Source organism: Zingiber officinale, chromosome 1A, assembly GCF_018446385.1.
Source record: "Zingiber officinale cultivar Zhangliang chromosome 1A, Zo_v1.1, whole genome shotgun sequence".
Lineage (NCBI taxonomy): Eukaryota > Viridiplantae > Streptophyta > Magnoliopsida > Zingiberales > Zingiberaceae > Zingiber > Zingiber officinale.
The window spans coordinates 128,753,233-128,776,395 of NC_055987.1; the positions used below are offsets into that span (position 1 = coordinate 128,753,233).

Here is a 23,163-nt window from a genome sequence, read left to right on the forward strand (position 1 = left end):
CTGGAAGAAGACGAAACCGTTGCACACCTTCACTCAAGGATCAAGGAGTTCATCACTGGACTCACGAATCTCGGAAAAAAGGTAAGTAATCGAGATTCACTAAGGTACGCTCTTAATACATTCTCTAGAAATACTGAATGAACATCATTAGTATATGCTTATTATATATCTAAGAATCTAAATTCAACTACTTAAGAAAAATTATTTACAGCTTTTGAAGTTCATGAAACGAGATGTGCAGGTCCGAAGAAGGAGCATAACATTGCCTTAAAGGTAAAGGTGGATGAACAAAATTCAGAATCTTCTCTCGATGATAATGAAACAACACTAATGGTGCGTAAATTTAAAAAGTTCTTTAAAATTAAAAGATTTAATCAAGTGCAAGGTAGAAAAAGAAGGATAAGATGTTACTGCTGCAATGAAAAAGGACATATGAAAGATAACTGCCCTAAATTGAAAGACAATGATAAGAGCAAGAACAAGAAGCCGACCCAAGCGAACAAGTACAAGAATATGAAGGCGATCTGGGATGAAACGTCGTTCGAATCAGAAATTGAAGCCATCGTCGGACGTTCGCTAGTGGCAAGTCACCAAGAAGAAGAAGATGAAGCAAGCTCGTCCGAAATGAGCATCAAAAACATCGATGAAGGGGGAGCGACATCGGAAGAAAACAGTACTTCAGGGGAAGCTTCGAATCACGGGATCGACAAGGTAAATCAGGTACGATCTCTTTCTCCTGACAAGTTATTTCAATTTATAAAACTATTATAAAAAAATTACTGTAAATTAGAAAAAGAAATTAAAGAATTGAAATCAACTCTAGCTAAATAGATTAAAAGAATTTAATAAAATAAAAATAATAAAAATGAGTTTGAAAAATGAAATCGAAAAATTAAAAAATTGTGCATGCTCAAATATTCAATATATTAGAAAATATAGTGGATTGAATTAGTACCTTAAATACCATAAGGGTCATATTAGGAAAATTTCATAGAATTGCATACCTAAGAAACTTTTAATTAACCCGGTAAGAAGAAACTTATATTGGGTTCCAAAATTATATATGGATTGAATGTTTTTAATAATAGCTTTCAAAGTAAATTAAATATTAAATTTCTTTAAGAGACTTTGTCTATAAAGTGGTTGTTGTTCCAATATCGAAGAAGGTCTAATATCTCGTCACAGCCTAAAAGCCAATTATTGAAATAAGTATTTAATTGATTAACTGTTAAACATTTAGAAGTTATAAAAATACCTTAATTTTTTTGTTTAAAAATTAATTAAATATATTTTTAAATTAATTTTTATCTTTTTAAAACAGTTAGAATATTTTTTACCATTTTTACTCTTAGATTTTTAAAAGTACACCATTTTTAATGTGATCTAGAGGGGGAGTAATAAGAGATTAAGTCTAGAGGGGGAGTAGTAAAAGATTAACTCTAGAGGGAGAGTAGTACGACAAATTTTAATCTTTGTACTTGTAAAATTTTTTACTTGCAAAATATTTTTATAATTATTTTTTATTTGTGGTTTACCCTAACTTAACTTGGGTTTGATCACATCAAAAAGGGGAAGATTGTTGATACCCTTTGGTAGTTTTGATGTGATCAACCAAGTCAGGTTAGGTCATGTTAGTGTTTAACCCTTGTGTTTAAGTGAACAAGAGTTTAGGAACACAGGCAGTCGAGCAGAGGATGCGACTAGCGAAAAGGACGGCACGGGAGAGAGCCGACGGGCTCTGTGCATTCGAGAGACGAAGTGTTGCGAAATAGTACAACAGCAGACTAGAAGGACGCACACGCCGATCAGAGAGATGAGAAGTCGGGGAGAAAGTCTGCTCGAGGAGAAGACCGAAAAATGAGTTCAGGTGAGCCTTATTCCGGTTGGTCGAAATCACCCTAGCAAACATAGCAACAGAAGAGCTAAAAAGAAGCTACGGAGCTGTTTGAGGCACCTTCATTGGAGTTAAAGGCGCCTCCGCGCCTTTCAATGGAAAGGCGCCTTCAACAGCATTGAAGACGCCTTCAACCCACATGGAAGGTGCCTTCAATCTTGATCGAAGGTGCCTTCAATCTTGATCGAAGGCACCTTCAATCTGACATATTTGAACGTTGTTGAGGATAATGTTTTATTCTCGGCAGATAAAGTTGTATCCTTTGAAGGCGCCTTGAACCTCTATTGAAGGCGACTTCAAGCTGCGGATGAGATTCTACTGGGGGTATAAAAAGACCCCTGGACCTAGGAAATATGTAACAACTTTTGTATTCATTTTCTAGCTACTTTCTAAGCTTCCAACGAGTGTAAGAGGCTTCTCCGCCTTCAAAGAAGAAGATCTTTAGTGTGTTTACTTGCCTTGGATTAACAACCTCCCCGGTTGTAACCAAATAACTTTTTTAGCCTTGTTTTTAGTTGTTCATTTATTCTGTTATTTTTTGCACTACTAATCTGAGTTAAAAGTCAAGGAAGATTTTTCTTAACAGCCAGTTCACCTTCCCTTCCTCCGGCCTGCCTGGGCCAATAATATCTTCTGTCGGGTTATCTTTCGGATCATTCATGTTACATTGTCTCACTATTGTGCAAAGAACAATACAAGTCATTACCTTTCAAGTTCAACAACATGTGAACAAGTTCCACAACATGTGAACATTGCATGAGGGCCTTCATAGATTGCTTGAGGAATCAAGGGAGGAGATATCTCAATTCCGCCTCAAACAGAAGTTGGTCAGATTCAAACCGCAGTTGTGAAACCTTAACAGATTGCATTTCTAGCACATTTTGAAGAAGGTGAAGTGAGCTGCGGCTGAGCTAGAGGCTACTCATTAGAAAATACTTACAGGTGAGCTCGCAATAGAGCACAACAGCGGCTTAAGGTCAACGACAACCAGATTAGCAGAGGTGGAACAATCATTTTATTAACAAAAGGTCAAGTGTGCATATCTCAAGCAATATGACTGGTGCAATAAGTTTTTCCACGATTTGGTTAGAGGAATAACAAGAAAAATGCACTGGTAACCATTAACATGTCAGGGGAGCAAACCGCTAGTATACTTGAGGTTGCAGAACAATTTATATCACATTTCAAGAGCTTGTTGGGCAAAAGAAGACACATTGTTGGATAGTAGCATACCGCTTGATGGGTCGGTTCTTATAGAGGTCCAATAGCAAGGTTTGGTCGCTCTAATTTTTTTCAAGGACATACATGCATCCCTCTTCGACATTGGCAGTGTTAGGGCCCTAGAACAAGATGGATGCTACTCAAATTTATTCAAACCAGGCTGAACCACAGTGCATTTTGATGTCTATGCAGCAGTCCAAGAATTTTTCAAAACAGAGCAGCTCCTCAAACAATGGAATTATACTCTCCTTGTGTTAGTACTAAAGTCGGATTACACATCAAGGGTTACAAACTATAGACTAATTGCTTGCTACACTGTTATGCTCAAATCATCTCCAAAATCTTAGCAAGAAGGTTGTGTGAGGTGATGCCCAACATCATTAATTCGGCACAAGCAGCTTATATTGCGGACCAGTCCATTATGGAGAACATCAATCTTAACCAAGAACTCTTGAGGAAGTACACACGTAAGAGGACTTCCTCACAGTGTGTACTCAAGGTCAATCTCTAAAAGGTTTTTGATTCCGCCGATTGGTAGTTCTTGCTTGTTGCACTCCGACAGTTTGGATTTCCATAGTGACACGTCATTAGATAGAGGAATGTGTAACCACAATCTCCTACTTGGTGGATATTAATTAGCAATGCATGGATTCTTCAAGGGGAGGAGGAGATTAAGGCAAGGTTATCCATTTGATTCAAGTTATCATATATTTATATATATATAACCTTAGTTATGTGATTAATAAGTAATTATATAACCAAGATTATGAGAAATAAAATATAACCTAATGTTGTTTAGTTCAATTCTAGGCAATGCATAATCTAATTTGGCATTTATTATATTACCCTTGGAGAATCAATAAGCAGCAACCTGATCAAACAACAAGTTCGCTGGAAATAATCCCAACGACAGAGAGAGAAGCTTTCGTCAGACTAGGCGGCACAGAAAGGTGCACAAGAAATAACATGACACAACATCCAAGTCGTTAGAAAATAGTTTGAACATCGCCAACAAAAAACCTTACATGCGGCGAGAGGTGCAAAAGAAAATCAAAAAGCAACATAATACATGAAACCATTCGAATTGTCGGAAAACGAGTTCAACGCAAGCAGAACCACATAAAGTTTCTACTTTCCTCCAAATCTAACTCAAAAACATCAAAAATAAACAAGATGCTCCCAAAACTATATCCAAATCACCGACGAGATAAACCTCTGCTTACTTTTCGTTCCACTTAAAAACATAGGAACAAATTCGACAAAATACTCCCAGATAAGCAATCCTACTCGTTGAAAAACAATCCCAACTCCGGTAGAGAGAAACTTACAAGCATGTTTGAAAAGCTTTCCGTGCAGAACTTTCAGCCATTGAAAAAAAAAACTAATCCATGACTGTGCTTGATATTTGATTTCTCAAGGAAGTGAATATGAGAATAATCCTAGCAAAATTTGTGATTGAGAAGAATTGTTACAAGCATCACCAATTCACTTTTATCTTCTTCCATTGCGAGTTTGCTTCTTGATCAGATGTGTTGGAATAAAGGACCTTCCCTTTATTGTTACTCCAAAACCGGATATTTGACACGGAGAAGCTCTCTCGCCACCCAACGACGCCGAGTCTCTTCCCCTAATCGCTGATCACTTCCCATTCCCCTATTTATGGAAGAGCAGCACTTCTTGAAGGCCACGTGGAGCTCGGTGTCGGCCAGCACGTACTAGTATGACCCCATTGAGAAGCACCTCAATCTCCCATTCCTTCAATCTCCAATTCTTCATCACAATTTTGACGCTAGAGTCGCCATTGGTGGTGCCCTCACCATCTCTGTGTCTATCTCCCAAGTTGATGAACTTGCTGACCTCACCAGGAACCCCTTCTCGATAGCAGTTTCTTTGACGGCGGAAATGTGGGGATCTCCAGTGGCCTCCTCGTCATCTTTGGTTCGGTTGTTTTTAATTGAATGCAATGTGTTCATTGGAAGATCTCTAAGGAAAAAGGGAGTCACGACAAAGGGGCAGGTCGAGTTGGAGAGCAACCACATGTCAATGCAGGCGAGGTGGAAGGCGTGTCTGTAGACGGGTAGCAAGCGAAGCTCATCGATTGGCGGCATCAAACTCATAGAGGCAGATAGTGCCGTCAAAAGCTCCTCCTCGGCGCAGAGGAGCACCGAGAGCGTGTATGCTGGCCATGGCACACCCATCTCCTTCCTCGCCCCAGACACCCTTCGTCTTCCCCTACCCCGCGTTCACTCCTTGCCCTAGACATCTACTTCCATGCGCAGAACTTTGAAAACATTTATTTGTTAACTCTAAAATCATCAAAAACTACCTATTTCAATGGTAATCCTATTCCGAGTTTTGATGACATATGATGATGTGGCGGGAGTGATTGATTACTGGAGAATTATTTATTAACTAAATCAAACAGAGATAAATAATATAGCCTTAGTTCGATAACCAAAGTTATTAACGATTACCCCAACCAAACACATCCTTATAGTTGGGATTATGTTTAGAGGTGTTCTCGAGGATGTTCAGATCTATTGTTATGAAGCCGACCTTTCACCATCATCTTATGTGCGTCGGCACCAGTATCACTCACCTAGTGTATGCGGATAATCTCTTACTTTTCGTTAGGGTCAATAAACCAACAATCAACCTGATTGTGGATTGTTTGAGGTGGTTTGGACAGGTTGTAGGGTTGCATCCTAGCCTTAGCAAATCCAAGTTGTTCATGGCTAGAATTAATGATCATACAGTAAGTGTATTGATGGAAATCATAGGTTTTTAGAGAGGTTCTTTTTCATTTCGATACTTGGGTAGGCCCCTTGCGAAAGATAGTTGAGGACCTGCAATTATGGTCCTTTAACGGAGACTATGCTGTGAAAATTTGTTTTATGACTGAAGCACACTGTATCATCGACAAGCTCAAATCGATGAAAACGATGCTCCAAGGATCAAATGTTTTTGACTTTCCATCTTATCAATCCCTTGTGCAGTGACCAACAAAATATATGTTATTTGGCATAATTTTGTATAATCCACCCGACATCCGCTCATCTCTTGAGCTACCATGTGCTTGGCAAAAGATGAACGGGGATACAGACAATGTGATGTCAAGATATGAAATTTTGCACTGTTATCCAAGTCCTTGTGGAACATCCAGTGAAAGGAGGACTTCCTTTTGATGTGGTGGGTTCACCACCAATACCTCTAACGCACCGACATGTGGGAGTGGCAAACGAAATCATCTGATAGTCCTCGCATCTAGAAACTAATCCAAAACCACCAAACAGTCCAATAAGGGGGTCAGTTCTATTGAGCAGGCTGCAACAATGCTAGGCTTATGGTTCAATTCAGAATTGCGGCGCGGAGTTGCTGCATATGACTTCTTCAAGTTGCAGAGAAGCAGGAAGGTTTGGGCAGCAAATGTATGGAAGTCTTACATCATGCTGAAGCACTAGTTCATCGTATAGCATCTCGCAAATGGCAAAGTGCACACCAAGGATAGATTATCATATGTAGACTACAAAACTTGTCTGTTGTGTCAGCAGGCAAATGAGACAGCGGACTATATTTTTTTCATGTGTTCCATCATTAAACCTCTATGGGACAAGGCACAAAGTTGACTACACATTAGGCATAGCTTGGGGACAGTGACAGCCTTATTGGAGACGTTCCATCAGTGATATCATGGAGGGAGCATACTCAATAAATTTTGTCACTTGCATGTATTTTGTATGCTCTATTTGATTTGGCAAATCCAAAATTGATGTCAATATGAAAGGGGTGTGTCAAATATTGGGAGGACATTTAGAAAGATTATATCTTTAGATTTTTGAATGTTCGTTTAAGTAGACCCGATCACCGTGTATGATCTATTTGATTTGGCAAATTCAACATTGATGTCAATATGAAGAGGATGTATCAAATATTGAGTGGATATTTAGCAAGGTTATATCTTTAGATTTTTGAATGTTCGTGTAAGTAGATCCGATCACAGTTCAAACTCGTCAGTTCTACCATTTTTGAGGGGTCAACCCTTAACTTTAACCGTATAAGACAGTTACGATTCACGATCTGAAAGTGTCAATTCATGGTACTTGCATGGCTTAAAATTATTATTATATTTTAAAATTTATAAATTTATAAATTAACTAACAAAACTCTTTTAATTATTTAATAATTTATAAATTATTATTATTTACATGTTACTTTTTTTATATAAGAAAAGAAAATTATTAATAGTTACTAAATAATAGACCATATGGATAAAAAATTTCTTTTAAGTTCAAATCTCGGCTATTCCTTTTAACAAATTTTTATCAATAAAAATATATCTTCTATATTAAAATTAATAAATAAATAATCTACATTAAAAAAATCAATTGTAACGATCTCGAGCCGGATTTGAACCGAGTCTGAATTGGGTCCGAACGCGACTCAGCCCGTGGGCAGATCCACGAGTAAGTCTTTGTTCAACTCCTATATAATTTATTTTTATGAAAAAAACTGAATTAAGGTCACGTAAGAAAATAGGATATTATAGTCAATTCATAATTTCCCTCTCTCTCTTCTTTCTCTCCTTCCCTTGGACTAACCAAATCATGTTAACTCCAAGATGTGACCCCGTGGGTCATCCGAGATGACATGGGACGAAAGTTACTACAAGGAGGCCGTCGGGTCGAAACTTAGTGACAACGGGAAATAAATCTCCTATCCCTGTATCCCACCCGATCCGTCCCATGTTAATTCGGGTGCTGCGATTTACCTCCCTCATAATGACCGTGGGTCCGGTCGGTGGAGGCCCTGGGGGCGAGGATTCCACCTTTTGATGCAAATGTTAAGTCCAAGACGCAAACTTCACCAAATCATCACCCATTCGAAGAAGAATCCCCTACTGACTTTGTTAATCCAAGGTGTTCTTTGCCAATAAGGTCACCGTTCCAAAACAACCAGCACAAACAAAAATGGGTGGATGGGTCAACCACTAAGGAAAAAACAAAAAACAACTAGGAAACGTTTCAAAGCATACAACCATGAACCATCGTTCCGCTCACCAAATACGACCAAGTAAACATCTCGCGTCACAACAAAAAAGAATAATAATAAATTAAAATTTAAAATTCCCACTACGTTACCAATCAACAATGAATGTCTTTTTGATTGATAAAATGCTAGTACAAGAGTTAGTGTAATAAATGCTCGGGATAAGGACGTTTATCTAAAATAATTGGGTCAGCAAAGCAAAATTTGGGGTTACAACCATCATTTTAAAGTGTTCATCTTCCTCATCCCCGTTAATGCCCCCTAAATAACCATAAATACAAAGCAGCAGCAGCAACAAGCATTTGCTGGAGTGCGTGAGGGCTCACCTGCAAAACCCCTTTGCATCAGAAGAGCTACTGGGAGAGCACGGCAATGCATGAAAACTGCAATCACCTTGAACCTCCAATTAAGTCTTCGATATCCCTACTCCGGATTCGAGAGGCTGTACAATCATGGAACTTCACTGGGACATGACCAGGCTGGAGAGTGGCGGTTTGAAGATATGGTCACTTCCGGTCTTGCAGTTGTCACGATCGACAGCCAATGACTTAGGCAGCGCGAAGCTGCTGCCTCCGCAGGCATCTTGCTCCTCTGAATTCTCGCTACCGCTGCTGCTAGTCTGGCAGTGTTGTTTCTTTAAGGGGGAGGAAACGTCGTCGGGCATTACTTCCCTCCTATGTTTCCTCTTCCTTGAAGTACTCCATTTCAGTTTGAACTGAAAGCCGCTAGTTAGGTCTGAGCTGTTGGCATCTTTATCGCTGGATGAATCCCCACTCGACGTGTTCTCGTATTTGATGGTGTTAGCAGGTGAGTTGTCAACTACTTTGCTGAGATGCTCTAGGGAGGGTGCTTTAGAATGTGTCAGTTCAGCACCAGTTGGATCCTTGATGCGCGACGATAAAGAAATTGCGATATCCACTCTCTTCGGTATCACATTCCATTTGTTGCAGATCCAATCCTGGGACTGCCTCAGCTCCCCTTCGCTGAAGATAGAGAAACAGTCTTCTCCTGCATCGATCAAATACATTACATTTGATGATCAGCAACATAGAGAACTTCACAGCATATGCTTCCAAAAGGGTAAAAACATATCATATGCTGTTCGTCGTGGCATCACGAACTTTACCTGGAAAATACACGTGCAGTCGCCCATCGGATTCTTTTCGTATCATAATGCCTTCCCACCAGCCATCATGCTGCCACGCATCGACAATAGCCCCAATCTCAAAATTGGGGATGATGTCGCATTGCGCGGGATTTGGACGGACGATGGGCCTTTCATTCCGAACACCGAGCTTATCAGGCACTGCAACTCTGGACAGAGATACCCACTCCTGAAAGAGGGGAAAATACAGTTAACAATCATGCGAGATATAACAATAGTTGCATCAGGAAAGTTAATACCTACCTCTAAATTGCCTTTTTCATCAGGATCTTGAATGTCCAGATACCGAACCTTCGCCTTATCCTGATGTCTCTTCAGGATCACACACCGAAACCAGCATCCCCTCATTCCGCTGTCCTGAGAAAGAACTTCGACATGGTACCCCGCACAAAATTGTTGCTGAAGTTTTTGTTTAAACAATTCTTTTCTTATCAAAGCAGAACCCGAAAGGGTTTTGGTGGCACACTTTCTGAACTTGCTGCTGACACTAAGACTCGTAGGTCTCATCTTATTCCTCGCAGATGATTCTGCAGAATGCCGGTCCTCAGGATGCGTAAGCGGCATCCTCTTCAAACAACCAAGAGAATTATTGTCACTTTTTCTGACAACGGATAAACTAGAATTGCCACACTTTATCTTCAATCGCAACTTAAAGGGAGAGGTAAAGATGGGCATAGACCGCACTAAGTCCTGGCTCCAGTATCCTTGGAGCTGCGTTATGTCAAAAGGCTTGACGCAATCATTATTGATTTGCCTACGGCACATATACGGTCTACAAGTGCTGAGTCGTGCCTCATTCTGAAACTGCTCGAAGTGCTGAGCACTTAGCACTGCGGCCAATCCGTCAATGCATTCAACACTGAAATCTTGAAGACAAAGAGAAAAGAAAATCTCTCTGTCATTAGTGTCGGGAGGCAAAACAATACCAACTTCATCAACTTTGTGAAACCATCGTACCACAACCATATTGTGACCCTGCAAGTCTTCGTATAAATCATCCACATACGCAACGAGCCTATTGTTCTCTTCCACCATTACAAAGACAAAGTCATGAACCTATGCAAGAATCCACCAGATTAGGGTGTGCAAGTGATAGCAATATAGCAAAAAAAAAAAAAGAATGCGACTGTACTTACTGAAATCGTAACCCCATTCTTCGAGAAGGAACGGTAATGCCTTTTCCTTTTTTTGCATTGCCATGGGGCACCTAACCATTGAAATTCAATTGAACAATGTCTTGTTTTCTTCAAAGGAAACTGCACACACAGCAGTGACATAGACGATAAGAAAACAAAAATTATCAACATCGATACGGAAATGAATAATTGATACATATTAGTTTCAGTACCTTGAAATCAGGCATATCTCCAGGTTCATAAATATCAGCATCTCCATACCTATCACAGGTAATAGAAGAAGCAGTAGCAAGGGGATCTGGAAATATGAATATGACATTGTTAATCAAAATGCTATAAGGAACAAATTGCAAATTAGGTAAAAGAAAAAAAGCAAGGAACCCATTAACTAAAGAAACTATATCAAAGACTAAAATTAGAATAGGGGTTGAACACATCGCAACAAAACAATTTAATTCACAAAAAAATCAGCAAAAGGTTATTATCATTATGCTTATCTTTGAGATTGTAGAACATGACACGTCCTGTATTATCATTATCAGGCCTAGAAACAATGTTATAACAGGAAACACTCGTCGTTCTAAGAAGAATAATATATATAGAAGCAATTCAGGAATATAATATAGAAGCTAAAAACCTTGAAAGAGTTATAGATCTAAAGAAAATAAAACAACAGATGCAAAGGAAACAAGATCGTGTATGAATAGAAAACAAAAATAATGAATCATATAACAGCAAGGGATCGTCAGGCTACCTTTAGTTTAGCCTGTTGTATAATTCGAATTTCAGGTAAACCCCATAAAAACAAACGGTAGACATATAAAAAAGGTGAAATCATAAAGCGAGATAATCAACATAAAAAGAGAATCAAGGAAATATTTAAATCGGAAAAAAAAAACAAAGACATGAACAACCCATGTGGTTTATGATAACTATATATTGAACTTATGGCAAAAAGCGAAGAAATATTTCCAAACGCTCATAAAAATCGAGTACAAAGGATAGCAAGTAGGATAATTGGAGAAAGAGAACAAAGGAAAAGAACAAGGATATTATAAGAAAGAAAAACAAAAGGGATAAAAATAAAGGAATATATGATAATCCAGAGTCCCAATCATGCACAGCAAAATAAAACGGCAAATCTTTTCATAAATAGCTCCTGGTTATAAAAATTCGTGACTTTCAACCTCCTAATAGAAGATGATATGGTCATACAACGTGAGACGATGCGAACTTATCTTTCAAGGGAAGATCAGGAAACAAGATGAAAAAAAACTAACCCGACAAATCGAATACGAGAAAAAACTCATCGTGAATTAAATAAAAGGGTCTGCTTTTTCTTCATTCTGTGTGTTATCGCGCATAGGATTTAGATTCATCCACAAAAAAAGTATTTTTCTTACAAGATGTAAGCAAAGCGAAACTTTGGGGAACAAACGAAAGAGCTAATCGCCAACACAAAACAAACAATCGCAAAACCGAATTTCCTCCATAACTGTTCTTCTTTATTTGTTTCTTTAGAACACCTTAGGTTATTCGTACCAAATCACACCTCAGTTAAATTTTTGGACGGCGTACCTGACACAAGGGAAGACAGCCAGTCGACGACCTCCCTCCTGGAGCGCAACTTGAATGAGAGCCCCGGAGGCTGCGGAGACGACGAAGATGGCAAAGAGGGCATGAGATGCGGCCTGGACATGAGAGATCTAGCGAACTGGTTAGGAACAGTGTAGGACATGTGCCGCACGCTCTTCTCCCTGCCCACCACCGCCAGATCCGCCCCGCCGCCAGCGCCTTTGAGGTAGTAGTGCACGACCCGCCGCCCCTTGTCGTTGGACACCACAACCTCCTGCCACAGGACGTACGCCCCCCTCGCCTCCTCCATCTACCGCAGGAGCTGAAACCTTCGCCGAAACCCTAGAAATCGCCTCCCCCTCTCCCTATCTATCTCTCTCTTCCCCGCACAACGAATGCAAGATCAAAGATGAGATTTTTATACTTCTATCGGTTTCATAATTACAAAATTATACATCGACGGCGGAGATCTAAAGCACCGAGACGGCGAGATGATCTCCCGAACACACCCCCGTTCTTTCAATAAAATTACGAGACTGCCACCGACATCAGATCTGGTGTTCGTCAAACGCGTTGATTACGTCATAAACCATAGCTTGTCCGGAAAGGAAAATACGTTAGGCACACGTTGCCCATTTCTTGTAGATACAATTCCTGATGCGTGTCTGTGACGGTGTTCCGAGACGAGCTTTTTTTTGCTTTATTTCCACGGATTTCCGGCTCGGTTTGGTTCAACCCGATGGAGTTAGACCGGGTTCGGGCAATATTAATACAAGATCATTATTTACTTTATTTGGACTATATATTTATGAAATATTGATTTGTTAACATATTTAGAATTTTAGTCCTAATACGTTGACATTTATTGCTTAAATAATCGCTTGTATTTTTTTTCTTTTCTACATTGATTATATATACCTAAATACTAAAGAAATACTATTTAGTAAACAAATATTTCATTAATGGATTAAAAAAACACTTTAAATTCATAAAAAAATCAATAAACTTGAATGTTAAATAACGACTCGCTGTAACATAATAGAAGTCAATAAGAAAAATAATCACGGACATCTTTTGGATAACGTTTGTCTCTTTTGCTTATTAATTTAAAAAATAATTAAACAAAAAAATGCTTCGAATTATTGTCGCCTTAACTCCTAAATATTAGCAATGTTAATTTAATATGTGAACAAACTTACAAAGCACACATGACTATATTTATTGCGTCATTATTATGTTAAGTAAATTAATATTAATAATAGAAACTAATAGACAAAAATAAGAGGAGAAAGTCAAAAACTAAGTTTAATATAGTTAATAATATCGATATTTATGTATTAAGATGTTTAAAAGTATTCTAATTTATATATAAAAAAATATGAATTCAGTTAAATGTCATTTCACTGCATCATAATTTTAAGAATTTCTTTAAATCTACAAATATTAAATGCGTTGCACTACATACCCTCAAGAGTAGCAAGTTAGTGTAACAATTATCTTTCTCAAAAATCAATTTAATATTACACTTGATTTTAGTTAAAAAAATTAAAAAAATATATATTTTTTAATGTCACGAATCCATATATTTATAGAAATTTTTCACTCACAGTATTATAAATCTAAAAAATGTGAGACCAAAAGGAATCATGATAATACATATTTTTTTTATATAAAATAATCTGTAAAAATTATTAAAAAATTAAAAAAATAGTGAAAAAAAACATTTAATTTCATTATACATTTCATCAAAATTAGTTAGTATGTATCTATATTTTAATAAAATCGTCAAATACGACTCTTACGAAATAAATTTCGACGTCAACCTTTGAAATAAAGAGATAATAAATGCGTTGTGATTTAAATATACAAAACAAAAACCAACTACGGAATATTTGGGCCAATAGGAACCCAAATTTAGGTGCGAATTGCGAATTGTTGAATCCGGACATTTCCTTACAAAAATAAATGAATTTAAGTAAACTAATAATGCAATTATCAACACAAAAGCGACGGCCACAATGCAGACAACAACTGGAGACAGCTGTCGTGGGTCCCACTGGCTTGGACCATTCCCCAAACTGCCAAACCAATCGTCGTCCATCACAATTTTTTTTTCAATAAATTCTAAAAAAAACAAATATCAATAAATAATAAGAAAAATAATTAATTTGCCTCAATATATGATGATCCAGTGATAAAGATGGAGGACCTACCCAGGAGAAGGTCAGTGACACATAGGAGTCAAAGGTCAAGAGGGTCGACCCTAAGATCCTGCCAAGCGGAATCTCCCAGGCCGGATGAAAGACAGCTCGACCATAGGTCGGGTTCCCAATGCAAAGTAAAGGAGTTTCTGTGTCGAGCGCCCAAGCTGCCTGGCTGAGTCGCAGATCAAGGTGGCGCAATCTCATCCGAGCACATTACCAGGGGCCTTCCCGCTCGGTCCGATACACTCACATCCTCGAGCGCCTGGAGCGTCGGGCGGCCGGCCTGCCAGCCCAGGAATAGACGCTGTCGCCGACAATCGGCTTAGAGACAAAAGGGAAAGCTGGGGAGATCAGCTTAGAGACAGCTGCCGCCGATAATCGACATGGTCGACGGTCAGGCCGTACAAAGAATCGTACGATAGAAGTTTCCACTGTCTCGTCAGGGATATGCTCGGACAGTTGCGGAATGGTATCATACATATTTTTTCTGACATCCATATTTGAGGTATATTTGGGGAAGTGTGCACGCCTCGGAAAGTGTGCACGCATCTCCCCGAGGTCCTATATAAGGACCCCTAAGCTTCAACGGAGGTATGCAATGATCTACACTGTAGCTACAGTTCTCATTATCTTGCTCCAGCTTTCTTCTCGCCTAACTTGAGCGTCGGAGGGTCGTCGCCGGGAACCCCATCCCGGCCTGACTTTGTTGCAGGTTCGCCAGAAGTCCACCTCATCCCGACGTCTACACGAGGCCAGCAGATAGCGTCACGTCCCCAGCTTTCATCAACTCATAGTTCGGACAGGATCAAATTGGCGCAGTCTGTGGGAATGCACCTGAATTCGAGCAGAGAAGATGGAAGAAGCTGGACGCCAACTCATGGTGACGCTCTCTCCCGAAGAACTCGACACGCTCATCCAAGCGTGAGCGGCTAAGATTGTGGAGCAACAACAGAAGGCTCAAGCCGAGCAGATAGCACAGCAGGCGACGTCGGCTTCGAGCGGCCGAGCAGCCCCGAGAGACCGACCGGAGCAGCTTTCGATATGGGGGCAAAACAAAGGTTCGACCAGCACTCAAGTGGAAGCACCGCCCGCCCCGATACCGTTCCATCGGGCTTTGTTCCAGACACCATCAGAAGTCGCGCAGGCCAACCTCGACCGGGGGGCTTCATCCGACGAGGCACCTATCCATGACACCCGGAAAGACAAGGCACCGCGAACGGAGTCATCCTCCGAGCGGATCAACCGTCAATTTTCTGAAGTCATCCTAAGAGACCCACTACTGAGGTACTACACACCCCCGGTGATCAGAGAATACAACGGGACCAGCGACCCGGATGACCATCTGGGTAAGTTTGACAACACTGTCACACTACATCAATATACAGATGGTGTAAAGTGCCGAGTGTTCCTCACCACCCTTTCAGGATCGGTGCAAAGGTGGTTCCGGAGGTTGACGGATGGATCGATCACCAGTTTTAAGGGGTTCCAAACGGCTTTCCTCCATCATTTCGCGAGCAGCAGGCGATACCAGAAGGCCAACGTTAGTCTGTTCGTCGAGAAGCTCCTGCAGGCCGACCATATACGGGAGGTGCAATTCCCAAGCTAGCACTCAAATGTGGTGCTAGTCTCCAAGCCAGGCAACAAATGGAGGGTCTGCATCGACTTCCGTGACCTGAATAAAGCGTGCCTAAAAGATTTCTACCCTCTGCCCCGAATCGACCAACTGGTAGACTCCACCGTTGGGTCCGAGCTGATATGCATGCTGGATGCATATCAGGGATACCACCAAGTGTCGCTCGCCTGGGAAGATCAGGAAAAAGTGAGCTTCGTTACTGTGGACGAGACTTACTGCTACAACGTAATGTCGTTCGGGCTGAAGAACGCCGGGGCTACATACCAAAGGCTAATGAACAAAGTGTTCCGGGAGCAGATCGGGCGCAACCTGGAGGTATACGTGGATGATATACTTATTAAATATTTCTGGGCGGCGGATCTTTGTACAAATATAGAGGAAACCTGCCGAACGCTGAGGAAGTACATAGTCAAGCTGAACCCTCAAAAGTGTTTGTTCGGGGCAAAAGGCGGACGCTTCCTCGGTTACATCGTGATCGAGCGGGGTATAGAGGCGAACCCTAGCAAGGTGAAAGCGCTACAGGATATGTCGCCTCCCAAAAACCTGAGGGAAGTGCAGTGTCTTACCGGTCGGATAACGGTGTTATCGTGATTCATCTCCAGAACGGTCGACCGGAGCCTACCTTTCTTCAAGATCCTGTGTAAAACTCCCGAGTTTCAGTGGGACGGGGAGTGTGATCGGGTGTTTGAAGATTTGAAAGTCTATCTGAATTCGTTACCTGTACTGGCTAAGCCGAACATAGGTGAGCCGCTCCGCATATACTTGTCATTAACCGAGCATGTTGTTGGCTCGGCGTTGGTGAAAGAGGACAGGGAAGAGCAGCCCGTGTATTTCCTTAGCCACACTTTAAAAGACGCTGAGTCGCGCTATACCGGTCTCGAGAAGCTCGCTTTCGCACTGGTCTTGACCGCACGGAGGCTCCGCCCTTATTTCTTAGCACATACGATCATCGTCATGACGAACAGCCCGCTAGGAAGAGTGCTCCTAAATCCAGAAGCATCCGGGCGGCTCATCAAGTGGACAACGGAGCTCAGTGAATTTGACATCCAATATCAACCCTGCTCAGCGATTAAGTCGCAGTCCTTGGCGGATTTCATAACGGAGGTACAGAATCCCGAGCCCGAAGATTTATGGAGAGTATTTGTAGACGGATCATCCACTCGGCTCGGAAGCGGGATTGATATCTTGCTACTTTCTCCTCGGCAAGAGCGGATGCATCTGTCTGTCCGGTTGGACTATCGAGCAACAAATAATGAAGCAGAGTATGAAGCCCTCATAGCTGGCTTGCAGGTCGCCCGGCATGTGGGGGCTGACCGAGTAATCCTTTACTCAAATTCTTAGCTTGCCGCTTAGCAGCTCTCAGACACTTTTGAGACAAATAATGCGAGGCTCAAGCGCTACGCGGAAGCATTCGAAAAGCTTTAACCCAATTTCAGGGAGGTAGTCATACAGAAGATACCCCGAACGGAGAACTAGGCGGCGGACGAATTAGCTAAACTTGCGAGCTCGATAACACTGGTGGTGATCTAGCAGCCGATCGAGCAAGTATCCTTGGTGGCTCATATCGACAGGATGGAGGGCCTCACGTTCACAGGTGACTGGAGAACGTCCATAGTCGAATTCCTGCGATCGGGAGCCACACCATCCGATCGGGGCGAGGCCTAGTTGTTGAGAAGAAGAGCCAGTCGGTTCACCCTTATCGGGGATCAGCTCTACAAAAAGGCTGTTTCTCGACCATTGCTGAAGTGTGTCAGCTCGAAAGACGCAAAATATATACTGGAGGAAGTGCACCAGGGGACTTGTGGGGGACACCCGAGCGGTCGATCATTGGCGAGGAAGATTCTACTAACCGGGTACTTTTGGCCCACCCTACACGAGGATGCCGGGCGGACCGTCGCTGCTTGTTTATCCTGCCAGAAGTACCACAGCTTCTCCCATCGGCCAGCGGAGGAGATGAAGACATCTACAGTGTCCTGCCCGTTCGATCAGTGGGGCATGGACATCGTGGGACCTTTCCCCATAGCGACCGGGCAGCGGAAGTTCCTACTAGTGGTGGTCGACTATTTCTCCAAGTGGGTCGGGGTCGAACCGCTGGTAAAGATAACTGAGCAGATGGTCAAAAGTTCATCTGACAACATATAATATGTCGGTTCGACGTTCCTCGTAGGCTCGTGTCTGATAATAGGCGACAGTTCGTCGATCAGCAGCTCAGTGAGTGGTATGCGGGGTATGACATCGAGCAGCATTTCACTTTCGTGGCATATCCTCAGAGTAACGGTCAAGCCGAAGTAGCCAACCCGGAAATCCTTCGAATTCTTCGTGTTCAGCTCGATCACATCGAGGGAAGTTGGGTGGACGAGCTGTCGGGCGTACTCTGGGCGATCCGAACGACCCCAAAGGAAGGAACGGGTGTTACTCCGTTCCACTTGGTATACGGAGGAGAGGCGGTCGTCCCGGTCGAAGTGGGCATAGAGTCCGATCAAGTCCGGAACTATGACGGAGACAATGTCGAGCGGAGATTACTCGAACTAGATCTGGTGGACGAGGCACGAGCCAAAGCAGCCGTCCGGTTAATGGCGTACCGACAGAGGATGAAGCAGAACTACAACAGGCGAGTAATTCCCAAAGCATTCCAGGTCGGCGACCTGGTGTGGAAGAAGGTGAAACCGGTCGGTGAGAAGTCATCGAGAAGCTCCGATCGGGCGCCTACTACCTGGAAGATGGGGACGGACGACGGCTAGAGCGACCATGGAGCGCAAATCATCTCCAGCGGTACCGAACTGGGTGAAAGGTACGCCAGTGTAATGCATTTCATGTATGTTTCGTTCGTCTGTATCCTTTAGCTGTTGGAGTAAAGATTAGAAATAAAGCAAAGGATATGAGCCATGTGCGCCGAACGGCGAACTCGCATGAAGACCGTCGAGCGGCGACGTTAAACTCTAGGGTCGAAGCGGCGACCATAAATATCCCGCTCGGAAGACCGTCAACAGCGACGTTAAACTCTAGAGTCGGACCGGCGACTATAAACCCCCCGGCCCAAAGACCGTCGAGCGGCGACGTTAAACTATAGGGTCGAAGCGGCGACCATAAATACCTCGCTCGGAAGACCGTCGAGCGGCGACGTTAAACTCTAGGGTCGAAGCGGCGACCATAAATATCCCGCTCGGAAGACCGTCGAGCGGCGATGTTAAACTCTAGAGTCGGACCGGCGAATATAAACCCCCCGGCCCAAAGACCGTCGAGCAGCGACGTTAAACTTTAGGGTCGAAGCGGCGACCATAAATATCCCGCTCGGAAGACCGTTGAGCAACGACGTTAAACTCTAGGGTCGAAGCGGCGACCATAAATACCCCGCTCGGAAGACCGTCGAGCGGCGAAGTTAAACTCTAGAGTCGAAGAGGCAACCATAAATACCCCGCTCGGAAGACCATCGAGCGGCGACGTTAAACTCTAGACTCGGACCGGCGACTATAAACCCCCCGACCCGAAGACCGTCGAGCAGCGACGTTAAACTCTAGGGTCGAAGCGACGACCATAAATACCCCGCTCGGAAGACCGTCGAGTGACGACATTAAACTCTGGGGTCGAAGCGGCGACCATAAATACCCCGCTCGGAAGACCGTCGAGCGGCGACGTTAAACTTTAGAGTCGGACCAGCGACTATAAACCCCCCAACCCGAAGACCGTCGAGCGGCGGCGTTAAACTCTAGGGTCGAAGCGGCGACCATAAATACCCCGCTCGGAAGACCGTCGAGCGGCAACGTTAAACTCTAGAGTCGGACCGACGACTATAAATCCCCCCGCCCGAAGACCGTCGAGCGGCGATCATAAATACCCCGTTCGGAAGACCGTCGAGCGGCGACGTTAAACTCTAGGGTCGAAGTGGCGACCATAAATACCCCACTCGGAAGATCGTCGAGTGGCAACGTTAAATCCCAAAGTCGGACCGGCGACTATAACCCCCCCCCCCCCCGGTCTGAAGATCGCCCAACGGCAACATTGAAACGCAACAGCTAACAAGAGACGAGCAACAATCATTAGAAGTCAGGAGGAAATCAACACAACCCACTCGGGATACACGATTATCTATGTTAGACCAGAAAGAGTAAACCGGCAAAGCGCAAGAAAACTTTCATAAAACAAAAGGGGAAGTTTGCCGACCCGAGCGGCATAACTACAAAAACATTTCATTCTAGAAAGTCAAAAACATCCTTCGGCACAATGGTAAGAAGGGCAGCATGCTCGCAGACGGGAATTAGGAAGGACTCTGGAAGATGACCCTTTGCCTTCAAATAATCCGCCGTGGCTGTAATAGCCAACTCGAAGGCATGGACGAGCCGATCGTAGACCTTCTGAATGAACTCATCCGAGCGGATATACTTCTGCCTCAGTATGGTGAACCGGCTTGGCTCAGGCTCCTGATACTCCTTGATAGCAGAGCGAGAGGCCACTAGGGACTCTTGCAGGATCTTTAGCTCGTCCTTGAGAGCCGCCACATCGACCGAACGACCCTTCTTCTCACCGTCCAACAGATCCGCCAACTCCTTTACTTGCTGTTCCAGGGCGCGGGCCTCCACATTCTTCGCTTCCAGATCGACGATAGCGTTATTCTTCCGAGTGGTCGCAAGTTCTATCTTGCGGTCATAAGTTTTGACCTGCTTTTCGAGCTGGCCCAGCATGTACGTCTGGTCGGCCATCTTCTTCCGCTCGACCTCTAGCAGCTCCTTGGTCTTGGCCAGCTCCTTCTGCAACTCGGCATATGAAGGGCCCTGAGAAGAGGACGTCGCCCGCCAGAAGTATTGAGATGCTTCTGCTCTTCTTCTAGCATTGCCAGACGAGAGGCAACCGCTACGTCTTCCACCCAACGCTAACGAAAAAGGAGCTTTTAGTGCCGAACAGGGAGGCGATGCAAAGAAGTTTGGGTGGACAGAAGACTTACGTCGGTGGCATGCCGCATGTGACTGTTAGCTAGCAGACCGGGAGGCATTACAACAACGCGAGCTCGGGCATCCGCCCATACCTCGGCGAGCGGCCCCCGGAGGGCGATCATGTGCTCAGGGGTCGTGGGGCGATCCGACTTCGCCAGGTAATCCTCAGTCGGAAGATGCAGAGTGGCCTTAATGGTGCAGTGCTTGCCTGGCGTCGTGTGAGCGAATGCGGAGGGATCAGATGTTGGGGCGGACGACGCGGAAAGTATGGTTGAGCGGCGAGGCCTCCGAGACGCCAGAGGCAGGGAGCAGATCGGCTGAGCCGTGATGGGATCTGCCGGCAATTCCAGCTGGGAGGGGGTTCTGTCGGAAGAGAGGGCCTCAACAGACGACACTTGCCCTCTCAGAGAAGGAACGCTCGCCAGCTCGGACGCTTGTATCGCGGAAGTGGCCGAACGCAGGGGCGCCTCCATTCTGCGTCTCTTCCGGTTGAGGGGGAGATCATCTTCCGGTTCGGAATCGCCGGCGGTCGGACCCCTGCTGGTGGTTGCTTTGCCCGTCGCCTCCATAGGGGCGGTCTGAGCGGCCAACTCCCTAGCATCCGCTTCGCTCTCACCTTCGTGAGAGCTGACCAGGGCGATGTTCAGCTGCTCCATTTCCTTGGTTGCTACTGCCTCAATTGCTGCCTTCTTCTTCTTCAGGATACCGAACAGGACGGACTCCATCACAATGTTAGATGTGAAAGAAAAATAAGAAAATCAGTTAGACACAAATTACAGACAAAGATGAACTTCTTACCGAAGGTGTTCGGGAGCTTGGTTCGGTTCGGCTCAGACTCAGGTCGAACATATACATCACCCCTTCTGGTAGAAGCTTATTGATATCGAGCTTGAGGCCGGCCAGCATATTTGCGGCCTGCAGATAGTCCGGCCGGGTCTTGTACCTCTTCAGCTCGGGAGAGGTCGGTGGTCCGACCTGCCACTTAGTCAAGAAGGGGAGCCGTCCGGGAGGACGACTGAAGAAAAAGTATTCCTTCCAATGTTTGTTGGAGGTAGGCATCTTATCGAAAAGACCAAGTCGATCCGAGACTGGAACAGATAAGTGTCTAGCTCGAATTGCTTGGGGTAATAGAAGTAGTAAAAATCCTCCGGGCGAAGGGGAATATTGTGGATTTTGAATAACACAACAACTCCACACAAAAGGCGGAAGGAATTTGGTACCAATTGGCCGAGAGGAATACCGAAGAAATTACAGACTTCGACGATAAAGGGATGAAGAGGAAAGCGCAAACCGGCCACAAACTGATGGCGGAAAAAACAAATAGTGCCAAGTGACGGTTTGTGCGGCTGGGCGGAAGGTGAGGGCAGAATAAGTTCGAAATCAGAGGGAAGATCAAAAGCATTAACTAAGCCCTCTGCGTCACGCTGATCGAACCGTGACTCCATGGTAGTATACCACGGGCCGGGGGCGAGATATGAGGGCTGGGAAGAACTAGCCATGGTTGAAATAGTGAAAAAGGCGAAGTCAGAAGAAAAAGCAAGGGGCTCAATGGGGAAGATGAACGGAACAGTGACCAAGAAGCAAGAACACGGTGAAGAATGCAAAGAAAACACGAGAACCAAGGAGCAAGAGGCAAAGGATCCTTACAGAAAGGAGGACGCACTACAACAAAATTGTTAAAAGACAATACCATAAAGACAACAGTTTTAAAAGAAACTGTTGTTAATTTGGTTAAAGACAACGGTTTTTGACAAAACCGTTGTCTTTGAGCGCCTGAAAAAAATAAAAGACAATAGTTTGTAAAAACCGTTGTTGTTGAGCGATTTTTTATAAAATCAACAACACCTTTTACAACAGTTTTCTAAAACTGTTGTCTTTAAGCATTTTTTTAGGGGTCAAAGACAACAGTTTTAATAAACCGTTGTCTTTGACTTTATTCTTTCGCCGTTTTTCTCCTTCGTTGTTTTTGTTGTAGCAATGATTTGCTTCCCTCTCTCAGAAAATTTTTTGGCGCTCTATTTTCCCCCCTTAACCTACCCGAACCCTAAACCTCTCCCCTCATACGATCTTTCTCCTCATACGGCTGCGCGACATGGCGCTGAAACCAAACCTTGATCCCTTTGGTGACTTCATCAACAATCTGCGACTCCTTCCGCCGCCATCTATTTCCCTCGATCAACCCCCTCCCCTACTCCGGTGTCGGCGTCATCAAGGACCAACTTCGTGAGTCTCCTTCTTCTTTCCCTCTTGTAGATCTGAGGTTTTAGGTATGGATGGCGGTAAAACTCAGATCTGAAAGAAAGATCTGGTTTTCCCTTTTTGATCGAGTTGCCCCTCGCTCATGAAGCTTGACGCCCTTCT

The 23,163-nt window shown here is 43.7% G+C and overlaps 2 protein-coding genes across 2 annotated transcripts; both read right to left on the reverse strand.

The window, feature by feature from the left end:
• Window positions 1-4,237: 4,237 nt before the first annotated feature.
• LOC122009820 (RING-H2 finger protein ATL46-like) lies at window positions 4,238-5,380 on the reverse strand. The gene has a single exon (XM_042566125.1). It carries the CDS (start codon window positions 5,311-5,313, stop codon window positions 4,891-4,893), a length of 423 nt encoding a protein of 140 aa, XP_042422059.1. The 5' UTR covers window positions 5,314-5,380; the 3' UTR covers window positions 4,238-4,890.
• A 2,869-nt stretch (window positions 5,381-8,249) lies between these two features.
• Window positions 8,250-12,440, reverse strand: LOC122032481. Its single transcript, XM_042591773.1, has 6 exons — window positions 12,041-12,440; window positions 10,675-10,760; window positions 10,463-10,582; window positions 9,570-10,382; window positions 9,288-9,495; window positions 8,250-9,169 (listed from the first exon to the last, which is right to left on the reverse strand). Exons 1-6 carry the CDS (start codon window positions 12,345-12,347, stop codon window positions 8,622-8,624), a joined length of 2,082 nt encoding a protein of 693 aa, XP_042447707.1. The 5' UTR covers window positions 12,348-12,440; the 3' UTR covers window positions 8,250-8,621.
• Between the last annotated feature and the right edge of the window lie 10,723 nt (window positions 12,441-23,163).